General features: G+C 40.9%; 1 protein-coding gene across 1 annotated transcript; it reads left to right on the top strand.

Annotated features, from left to right (window-relative positions):
• Positions 1-8,013: 8,013 nt before the first annotated feature.
• LOC127804518 (uncharacterized) lies at positions 8,014-10,650 on the top strand. The gene has a single exon (XM_052341390.1). The coding sequence runs from the start codon at positions 8,014-8,016 to the stop codon at positions 10,648-10,650; it is 2,637 nt and encodes an 878-aa protein (XP_052197350.1).
• Positions 10,651-11,865: the final 1,215 nt, after the last annotated feature.

Here is an 11,865-nt window from a genome sequence, read left to right as displayed (position 1 = left end):
ATTTGTGTACCAGATGATGCAGAGATTAGGAACGAGATTTTGGCAGAGGCTCATAAGTCCCGCTATACGATTCACCCCGGCACGATGAAGATGTATCAGAATCTACGGAGGCAGTTTTGGTGGGATGGTCTGAAGAGAGATGTGGCAAGATATGTATCCCAGTGTGCAGTGTGCCAGCAGGTTAAGGCAGAACATCAAAAACCAGCAGGTCTCCTACGGTCGTTGCCCATTCCAGAGTGGAAGTGGGATAACATATCCATGGACTTCGTGTCAGGGCTACCAAGGACAGCGAAGGGGTGCGATGCTATTTGGGTGATAGTAGACCGTTTGACGAATTCAGCCCATTTCCTACCGATTAAGAAGACTTACCATTTGAACCACCTTGCGAAGTTATATGTGGAGGAAGTGGTGAGATTACATGGAGTTCCCTGTAGTATCGTGTCGGATCGGGACCCTCGATTTACTTCACACTTTTGGGGAGCGTTGCAAGATGCTTTGGGGACGAAGCTAAAGTTTAGTACCGCGTTCCACCCTCAGACAGATGGACAGTCAGAGAGGACCATCCAGACATTAGAGGACATGTTGAGGGCATGTGTGTTGGATTTCCATGGTAATTGGGATGATCATCTGCCACTAGTAGAATTTGCTTACAACAACAGTCACCACTCTAGTATTGGTATGCCGCCTTATGAGGCACTTTACGGCAGGCCGTGTAGATCACCCATTTGTTGGGAGGAGATTGGAGACAGAGCATTATTGGGGCCAGAGATTGTTGAGCAGACATCAGAAAAGATTCAGATTATCAGGGCTAGAATGAAGGTCGCACTGGACCGACAAAAGAGCTATGCGGATAAAAGACGTCGAGACTTGGAGTTCTCAGCTGGGGACCACGTATGGCTGAGAGTGATGCCCATAAAGGGCGTACGCAGATTTGGGGTGTCGGGGAAGCTTAGTCCTCGCTATATTGGACCGTTTGAAATCTTGGAACGAGTTGGCCCTTTGGCCTATAGGTTGGCCTTGCCACCACAGTTAGCTGGCTTTCATAATGTCTTCCATGTGTCCATGTTAAGGAAGTACGTGCCGGATCCCCAGCATATCATCGACTATCAGACTATAGAAGTCAAGGAGGATGTCACATACGAGGAGAAACCTGTTAGTATTTTGGAGCGGAAAGAGAAAGTGCTACGAAATCGATCGATTCCATTTGTTAAAATTCAGTGGCAGCGTCACTCTTTAGATGAGGCTACCTGGGAGCGCGAGGAGGAGATGAGGCGTCTTTTCTCCCAGCTATTCGAGTGACCAGACAGGAATTTGGGGACCAAATTCTTTGAAGGGGGGGAGAAATTGTAAGGACCCATTATTGGGTCTAGAATTTTAGAATGATGTATTAACTTATTTTAGTTATTATATAAGTTGAGCAAATTAGATTCTTAATGTTGAAATAGATCTATGGGCTTGTATGTATGGGTTTAAATTAAATGGATGGGATAATGAGTTGGGTTTCAATTTATTTAAGGCAAGTGGGCTAAGAGTTGGGCTTGGGCCTTTAAGGAAATAGAAGATGGGCCATTTATTTGGGCTTAAGCCCAATACAAAAAAAAATAAAAATAAAAAATAAATAAATAAACACCCACCATCTACGCATCATTACTTCCCAACCCCCCTTTTCTTTTTCTTCTTTCACCTTTTCTTTCACTTCTTCTTTATTGTTTTTCACTCCCTCTTTTACTTCTCCTTTCTTCTTTCACTCCTCCTTTTACTTCTTCTTTTTCCTTTTACTCCTACTTTCTTCTTTCGCTTCTTTTTTTTTACACCTTCTTTTTCTTCCTCTTTATCTCCTTTTCTTCTTCCCCCTCCCGACTTCTTCTTCTTCTTCTTCTTCCTCATCTGATACGCATTCTTTTTCTTCTCTACTGCTTATATTCTGTTAAATTTTCTGTGGCAATTGGAGCTTCTGTGCGAGTGCTTCATCTTGATTTATTCATCCTCAGGAAGGTATCCTTTCTTCTTCTTCTTTTATTTTTCTCCCCTTCCATGTGTAACATCTCTATTAAATTTTTTCTATCTACATAGTATAAAATTTCTAAATATTGTGAGTCTATTTGATGTCTCAAAAGGGGTTTGATTCACCTCAATATTATTCTCTGAATGGCATTTTTCACCTCCATTATGATGGGAGTTTGTTCACCTTCATTGCTCATTGTAGTGTATTTATTGGTATATCTTATATGTGAATGATGTCTGGATAATTAATGTCTATACCCGAATGTCCCATGAAATTGTGGAAAAATATCAAGTTAATGTGTGAAAATTCGGATGCTACAGTACCATACAGTATCTCAATACAGTACCTATACAGTATCTCAATACAGTACCATACAGTACCTATACAGTATCTCAATATAGTACCTATACAGTATCTCGATACAGTACCTATACAGTATCTCAATACAGTACCTATATAGTATATCGATACAGTACCATACAGTATCTATACAGTATCTCAATACAGTACCTATACAGTATCTCGATACAATACCATATAGTATATCGCTATAGTATAATACCGTATCCGTACAGTATGCATACAGTATCTTGCTACAATACCATACCGTATCTGTATAGTACCCCGCTACAGTACCCATCCAAAAATTTTTATTAATATTAATTAAACATTCACTTAATGTATTAGAGCGATTGTATGGTGGAAAAAAATAACATTTTTTGCCATAACATTCTTCAATGGTATTAAATGTATATTGAGAACGAGAATTTAAATTTTACATTGCTGGTAAATGCATACATGATGCATACATGTACATGATGCTCATATATAGGTTCTTAGCGCACTTATTATTTTGCGTGGAAATAAAGGGTACCTTAGGAGCGCCTGACGCGGGACGAGGTGGCCATAGCCCGGCAGGTTGTGCTCGATACGTTATGTGTTGATTTACTGATATGATGATTAACGCATATTTTACATCGTGGCTTATGAGCCTATGGGATTTATACTTATGATGTATGCACTTGTATGATTATACATGAACAAAAAAATTGAAATTTATAATTCTATGAGATATGATTTCCGACTTATATAATTGAATATTGATATGAAGTCGTTGTACACTCCTCTCGGTGTCATCATGATTTCTCTTTCTTCATACTGCTCCTTTGTACTAGAACTTGCTGAGCCTTGTGGCTCACTTGATCTTCTTATGCCATTCCAGGTAAAGGTAAAGCAGTCATTAAGGGCGAGTCCAATGGGACTACAACCCAAGGGTAGTGGTGTATAGAGGCACTCAACTCGGAGATCCTAGTTGCGTTTTGGTGAGGTAGATTGATGAGATTTTAAATTGTTATTTTACATTAGAGCCTCACATTCGGTTTGTATGGCCTAAGAGCCTAGATGTATCAACATTGGTTTGTAACGAAAGTTATTGATATTCCGCTGCGTGAAAATAGATAAATGTGTGTGTTTATTTTGAGGTATTGTTCTATATCATCCTTGTGATGACCTCCTTTCGAATGTCCTATGCTAGCGGGCACATTCGAGAGTGGGCCCTTACACATAAGCTGTAAACTAAATGCAGGTATGCAACTTTGGCCCATAGGCCCACATAACTGTAACACATACCTGACTGATCTGAGTCCTGCAAACATAAAAACTCTAAGCACATACTTTGGGCAATATGCCCCTAGCTCCTTGGTCGACATCAGGCGAGGAACTCATAACTGAGATATAATTGTACTGATACTAGTGGGATCCCCGCGGACAAGCCGCCTGGCGCGCATAATGCAATGCTCATATAAATGCTGGCACACGATATGTAGTGCTCCACATAAGTCATGCTCAATGCTCATACAATGTGTATGCACATAATCTCACAAAATAATGCTGACCATGTCATAATGAACTGCTAAACATGGTATATGATTTTTACTAGAAATATTGAGATTCAAATATTCTGAAATTTCTAAGTATAGGCATGGCATATTGGATTTTATCATATCTTGGCATAAAAATTCAATATTTGAATAATTGAATATTTATATTAAATTTAAGACTTGAATCAAGAGTTTATTGGAAGCTATTTGGGTGCCATTTGATACTATTTGGATGATTGAGAAAGTCTAAGGAGGTAATTTGAATGAAAAAGCAGCCCATTCGAATGAAAAAAAGGATTTCAGCAAGCTCATTTGAATGGCAGAAAACTCATTCGAATGACAGAGACTCAGTCGAATGACAGAGACTCATTCGAATGACAGAAGGCTCATTCGAATGATAGGTGATATTCAAAGGCTATCCGGATCTGATCTGGGACTCATTCGAATGACTCTCAAATTCATTCGAATGAATTTTGGAAAATTTCCAACTTTTGAACTAGCAAAACTCGACTCATTCGAATGCAACAGTAACTTTATTCGAATTAATTTGAAGATGATTCGAATGACAAGAAGGCTCATTTGAATGCTAAGCTATACAAGGCAACAACTTACTCACATCTTCAAGGGCTTATTCGAATGACAACAAGGCTCATTCGAATGACAGTCTAAAAACCTCAAAAATTCATACGAATGATACGATATCTCAGGACTCATTCAAATGACAGGGCACTCATTCGAATGACTGATACATTACAAGGGAAAAACATTACGATAACACTGAAACTCATTCGGATGCTTTGAAACTCATTCGAATAACACAAAACTTATTCGGATGACTGGATTCTTATCAGACATAAAACTCACGAACAGAGATGATATCTTGAATTACAAACTTAGCATTACTACACCATTCTGAAAGAAAACTTGAGAAAACAAATCCCAACTGATTCCAAACAAACTTGAGAATGATTCAACAACAATATTGATGAGAATTGCTGAAAGAAATTATGCATGCCTGCTGTGAACTCACTGTACGCATGTAGATATATATTTATAACATGCACTGAACTGATATAACTCATTGTAACGCACATATATAAAGATATACATGCACTGGAACTGATTCAATTCTGGAAATCTGATATCAAACTCAATCAAGACCTGTAAGAAAGGATTACAGGGGAAGGATACTTGCCTTATGATCTTCTTGATTGACTTAATGATCTCACGAGAGCCCCCTATGCAAAACTTGAACTCACTGATTGCTTCTTGGCTCTCTGTTCTTGCGGCGTGAAGAACATATGGCTTATGAAACTATATATACACTGATCTAAGAAGCCCTAACGCCATAACTCATTCTCCTATTATAACTAGAAGTCTTTCAATCCGAATCCTCCTCACGGCTGGGTTAATTAATCCCTTAAACGAAATAACTTTATTTAATAATTAAATGCTAATATCAAATCCTTAAATGACCAACACGTCCTTGCATTTAATCTTCTCAATAATTAAATAAATAATTAAATGCTATTTACTCAATAAAAATCTAAATTGCCATATTAAATAATTAAATGGCAAATCCTCTTAATTAATTACTTCAATAATTAATTAACTAATTTTAAATAAATACTAGGCCCTCTAACGGGTCATTACAGAATTTCTATACGATTATTATGACAACGCAAAAAATCTGATTGGAAACAGTTTTTTGAGCAACTCAAATTCCGGCCTAAAATTCAAATCATCGTAATTCATTTACAAAAAGTAAATAGAACATGGAATACACTTTAATTTAGTTAGTAGAACAATTTTTTGTTTGTTTATGTTGAAACAAAAGTATTAGCGATCAAATCGAACAATGGGACGTAAGGGTAATTTCATCATTTTTCCCGTGATTGGTCGAAATTTTTTTTATTTTTTTTTATTTTCAAAGTTAGAATGAAGATAATTTCATATGTTTTTAAGTGTAATTTTCTTTGGAAGTTTAATTGAAATCTTCCCAAGATTAGAGGTTTACATGACATTCGGTACAATTATGAGTAAGCGTATCGACTATAGGGAGTGCTTCAAAACAAAGATATCTAAAAACAATTATATGATATGAACCAGAGTTTCTATACGATTATTATGACATCGAAAAAAATCTGATCGGAAACAGTTTTTTGGGTAACTAAAATTCCAGCTGAAAAGTCAAATCGTTGTAATTCATTTACGAAAAGCCAATTGAACATGGAATACACTTTAATTTAGTTAGTAGAACAATGTTTTGGTTGTTTCGTGTTGAAAAAAAAGTATTAGCGATCAAATCGAACAATGGAACGTAAGAGTAATTTCTTCATTTTCCCCGTGATTGGACCAATTTTTTTTCTTTTTTAATTTTCAATGGTGGAATGAAGATAATTTGATATGTTTTTAAGTGTAATTTTATTTGGAAGTGTAATTGAAATCTTCCCAAGATTATGGGTTTAACGTGATTTTCGGTACAATTATGAGTAACAGAATCGATTGCAGGGAGTGCTACAAAACAAAGATATCTAAAAAAATATATATGATAAGATCCAGAATTTCTATATGATTATTATGACAACGAAAAAAATCTGATCGGAAACAGTTTTTTGGACAGCTAAAATTCCGGCGGAAAGTCAAATCGTTGTAATTCATTTACGAAAAGCCAAGAGAACATGGAATACACTTTAATAATGTGTGAAAAATTCAGATGCTACAGTACCATACAGTACCTATACAGTATCTCAATACAGTACCTATACAGTATCTCAATACAGTACCATACAGTACCTATACAATATCTTAATACAGTACCTATATAGTATCTCAATACAGTACCTATACAGTATCTCAACACAGTACATATACAGTATCTCGATACAGTACCATACAATATCTCAATACAGTATCTCGATACAGTACCATACATTACCTATACAGTATCTCGATACAATACCATATAGTATCTCGCTATAGTATAATACCGTATTTGTACAGTATACATACAGTATCTTGCTACAGTACCATACCGTATCCGTATAGTACCCCGCTACAGTACCCATCCGAAAATTTTTATTAATATTAATTAAACATTCACTTAATGTATTAGAGCGATTGTATGGTGGAAAAATATTTTGCCATAACATTCTTCAATGGTATTAAATGTATATTGAGAACGAGAATTTAAATTTTACATTGCTGGTAAATGCATACATGATGCATACATGTACATGATGCTCATATATATATGTTCGTAGCGCACTTATTATTTTGCGCGGAAATAAAGGGTACCCTAGGAGCGCCTGACGCGGGACGAGGTGGCCATAGCCCGGCAGGTTGTGCTCGATACGTTATGTGTTGATTTATTGATATGATGATTAACGCATATTTTACATCATGGCTTATGAGCCTATGGGATTTATACTTATGATGTATGCACTTGTATGATTATACATGAACAAAAAAATTGAAATTTATAATTCTATGAGATATGATTTTCGACTTATATAATTGAATATTGATATGAAGTCGTTGTACACTCCTCTCGGTGTCATCATGATTTCTCTTTCTTCATACTGCTCCTTTGTACTAGAACTTGCTGAGCCTTGTGGCTCACTTGATCTTCTTATGCCATTCCAGGTAAAGGTAAAGCAGTCATTAAGGGCGAGTCCAGTGGGACTACAACCCAAGGGTAGTGGTGTACAGAGGCACTCAACTCGGAGATCCTAGTTGCGTTTTGGTGAGGTAGATTGATGAGATTTTAAATTGTTGTTTTACATTAGAGCCTCATATTCGGTTTGTATGGCCTAAGAGCCTAGATGTATCAACATTGGTTTGTAACGAAAGTTATTGATATTCCGCTGCGTGAAAATAGATAAATGTGTGTGTTTATTATGAGCTATTGTTCTATATCATCCTTGTGATAACCTCCTTTCGAATGTCCTATGCTAGCGGGCACATTCGGGAGTGGGCCCTTACAGTTTTGGTATCAGAGCGATTAGGTATAGGAGTGAGGAGAGTCTCTGTACACTTAGGATTGGTGAGTAGAGTAGATGTGTGTTTAGTAGTCTAGTGAGACTAAGTTAAGATGGAGTACTAAAAGGTCTTTTGGTTGTACAAGAAATGAGTGGATGTCGAGGAAGGTCGCCGACACGCGCCCGAGGCAACCGGGCAATTCTTGCTCCAGGTCCTGATCCCATTCCGGAGCCTGCACCTGTACCTAACCCTACACCACCCCCAGCATCGCCTACTCTTACAGATTCAGTGGCAGAGTTGCGCCAAGAGGTTAGTGAGTTGAGGGGCACGATGGCTTCCATGTTGAGGCATTTCGAGGAATTCATTGCCCATCAGGGCAGGCCAGGACAGGCGCCACCGGTAGTAGGGAATGAGCCAGTCTTACAAGAAAATGTTAGTGGTCAGACGTCGAACCCAGTGCAGCAGGAGGTTGAGCCTCAGGGTATGGATGGTAATGCTGGCAGTCAGTTGGTGAGGAACTTCATGGCACTCAGGCCATCAGAATTCAGAGGGGGAAACGACGTTTTGGTTGCAGAAGAGTGGCTGATGGCAATAGAGAAACATCTGCGGACCATAGGATGCACTGATGCACAGAAGGTACAGCTGGCCACATACCTATTTCGGGGAGCAGCTGAGAGGTGGTGGGAGACGGCCAGACTGCGATTCAGGAACAGGGAGCCATCTTGGGCTGAATTTAGGGAGCTCTTCAACGCCAATTATTTTCCCGCCTGGGTTCGTAGCCAGAAGACATACGAGTTCATCGAGTTGACCCAGGGCAACATGTCAGTGGCTCAGTATGAGAAGGAGTTCACCTCCCTAGCACGCTTTGCCCCCGAGTTAGTAAACACTGATGAGAAGAAAGCGACCAAGTTCTTGAGAGGGTTGCGAGTGGAGATTCGATTTCAGCTGGCAGGTGCGCAGTTCACTGACTATTCTACACTGGTACATCGGGCATACATCATTGAGAGGGAGAGGAGCGAGCTGAGAGGAGCCCTGACAGCTACTAGGGGGTCAGGCTCAGCCCAGGGACAAGGCAATGACAGGAAGAGGAAGGGTGCACCAGGGCCTTCGAGAGGCACGCCAGACATCCCCCCATGCAAGACATCTGGAAAGAGGCATCGTGACCCATGCCGCTATGACAGAGGGGTGACATGTTACACTTGTGGTCAGGCGGGGTACGTACAGAGGGACTGCCCTCAGGGGTCAGGTAGAGCAGGCAGCCAGGAGGTGACATGTTTTAAATGTGGGCGCAAGGGCCATAAGGCCAACGTTTGTTCAGTGCCACCCCAGCGAGGAGGCCAAAGGCCGGGGTATCAGAGTGATAGATCTGGGCAGAGGCAGTCAGTTCCTAGACTTCAGGGGATGGCACCATCATTGGCACTACCACCAGGACAGAGCACCGCAGATGCTGATAGACCCCACATCCAGGGGCGAGTGTTCGCCTTGACTACAGCTGAAGCAGAGCAAGGGAAAGACACAGTGCAAGGTATCTTATCCTTATATGATATTGATGTTTGTGTTTTATTTGATACGGGATCCACACACTCTTTTGTTGCACCTCGGGTGGTATGTCATATTCCAATTTCCAGTACATTGTTACCATATTATTTGATTGTGACTACTCCGGGAGATACGAAAATGGTGGGTAGTGAGGTGTATAGGGATTGTAAAATCATGGTGCACGATAAGGAGTTTCCGGGGAATTTTGTGGTGCTAGACATAAAAGATTTTGATCTTATTTTGGGCATGGACTGGCTATCCCAACACTATGCTAAGGTTGATTGTCGGCACAAGGTAATTCATTTTGAGTTGCCTCATCAACCAATTGTTGTGTATAGAGGCATTAAACCAATGAGCTCCACACCCTTGATTTCGGTGATGAAGGCGGAGAAATTAATGCGACATGGTTGCGAGGCATATTTGGCTTTAGTGACGACTGGTAAGGAGGACAAGGTGGAATTTCCAGATATTCCGGTGGTCTGTGAATTTCCCGATGTATTTCCTGAAGAGTTGCCAGGATTGCCGCCATCGAGGGAGGTTGAGTTCTCTATTGACTTAGTACCAGGTACGCAGCCAGTTTCTAGGGCTCCTTACAGGATGGCTCCAAATGAATTGAAAGAGCTAAAGGTGCAGTTGGAGGAATTGATTGAGAAGGGATTCATCCGCCCGAGTGCCTCATCTTGGGGTGCTCCAGTTTTATTCGTGAGGAAGAAGGATGGATCCATGAGATTATGCATTGACTACCGGCAGTTGAATCAAGTGACGTTGAAGAACAAGTATCCCCTCCCCCGTGTTGATGACTTGTTAGACCAGTTACGTGGAGCATCCGTCTTTTCGAAGATTGACTTGAGGTCTAGATACCATCAGGTGAGGGTCAGAGAAGAAGATGTAAAGAAGACTGATTTTCGCACTAGGTACGGCCATTACGAGTTTGTGGTCATGCCATTTGGGTTGACTAATGCCCCGGCAGTCTTCATGGATTTGATGAACAGGGTGTTTAGAGAGTATTTGGATAGCTTTGTTATAGTGTTCATTGATGACATACTCATCTACTCGCCGAGTTTGGAGGACCATGAGACCCACCTTAGGCTGGCATTGCAGAGGCTGAGGGAGAGGCAGTTGTATGCCAAGTTTAGTAAGTGTGATTTTTGGCAGCGACAGGTTGGCTTCTTGGGACACGTAGTATCTGGTGAGGGTATTTCAGTAGACCCTGAAAAAGTGAAGGCAGTGATTGAGTGGCCATAACCGACTACAGTGACCGGCATCAGGAGCTTTTTGGGGCTAGCAGGTTACTACAGAAGATTCATTGAGGGTTTCTCTAGGCTTTCCTCTCCTATGACAAAGTTGACTCGGAAGGGAGTTAAGTACGAATGGAACGAGGCTTGTGAGCGTAGCTTTGAGGAGTTGAAGAAGAGGCTAACCTCAGCACCGGTATTGGCTATTCCTAGGAGTGGAGAGACATTTTCCATCTTCAGTGATGCATCACACTCAGGTCTCGGATGTGTATTGATGCAGGATGGACGAGTGAATGCCTATGCCTCGAGACAATTGAAGAAACATGAGGTGAACTACCCTACTCATGACTTGGAGTTAGCGGCAGTAGTGTTTTCTCTCAAGATTTGGAGGCATTACCTCTATAGAGAGAAGGTGGAGATTTATACTGACCATAAAAGTTTAAAGTACCTTTTCTCCCAGAAGGAGTTGAACATGAGGCAACGTAGGTGGATGGAGCTTTTGAAGGACTATGATTGTGAGATCTTGTACCATCCGGGGAAGGCCAACGTGGTGGCCGACGCATTGAGTCACCGAGGGGCTTATATGGCGGCTATGAAGACCCAGGAATGGATGCTTTTGAGTCAGATGGGGGAGTTATCTATCTCTGGACCCGAAGAGAGACCTACGGGGTATTGTTCGTACCTAAGGGTACAACCTGATGTGATGGAACAGATTAGGGTGCAACAATCACACGATGTGAAGTTGGCCCAGATCTTGGCAGATGTGGGGAAGTTTTCCCCAGTGGGTTTCAGCCAAAGGGGCGATGGGATGCTACTATTCCAAGATCGGATTTGTGTACCAGATGATGCGGAGATTAGGAACGAGATTTTGGCAGAGGCTCATAAGTCCCGCTATATGATTCACCCCGGCACGATGAAGATGTATCAGAATCTACGGAGGCAGTTTTGGTGGGATGGTCTGAAGAGAGATGTGGCAAGATATGTATCCCAGTGTGCAGTGTGCCAGCAGGTTAAGGCAGAACATCAAAAACCAGCAGGTCTCCTACGGTCGTTGCCCATTCCAGAGTGGAAGTGGGATAACATATCCATGGACTTCGTGTCAGGGCTACCAAGGACAGCGAAGGGGTGCGATGCTATTTGGGTGATAGTAGACCGTTTGACGAAATCAGCCCATTTCCTACCGATTAAGAAGACTTACCGTTAGTGTAAGGGCCCACGCTCGAAT

The sequence above is a fragment of the Diospyros lotus genome, chromosome 6 (genome assembly GCF_014633365.1).
Source record: "Diospyros lotus cultivar Yz01 chromosome 6, ASM1463336v1, whole genome shotgun sequence".
NCBI classification, from domain to species: Eukaryota; Viridiplantae; Streptophyta; class Magnoliopsida; order Ericales; family Ebenaceae; genus Diospyros; species Diospyros lotus.
The sequence above is the reverse complement of the archived record's forward strand: the minus strand, read 5'-3'. Positions and strand labels throughout refer to the sequence as shown.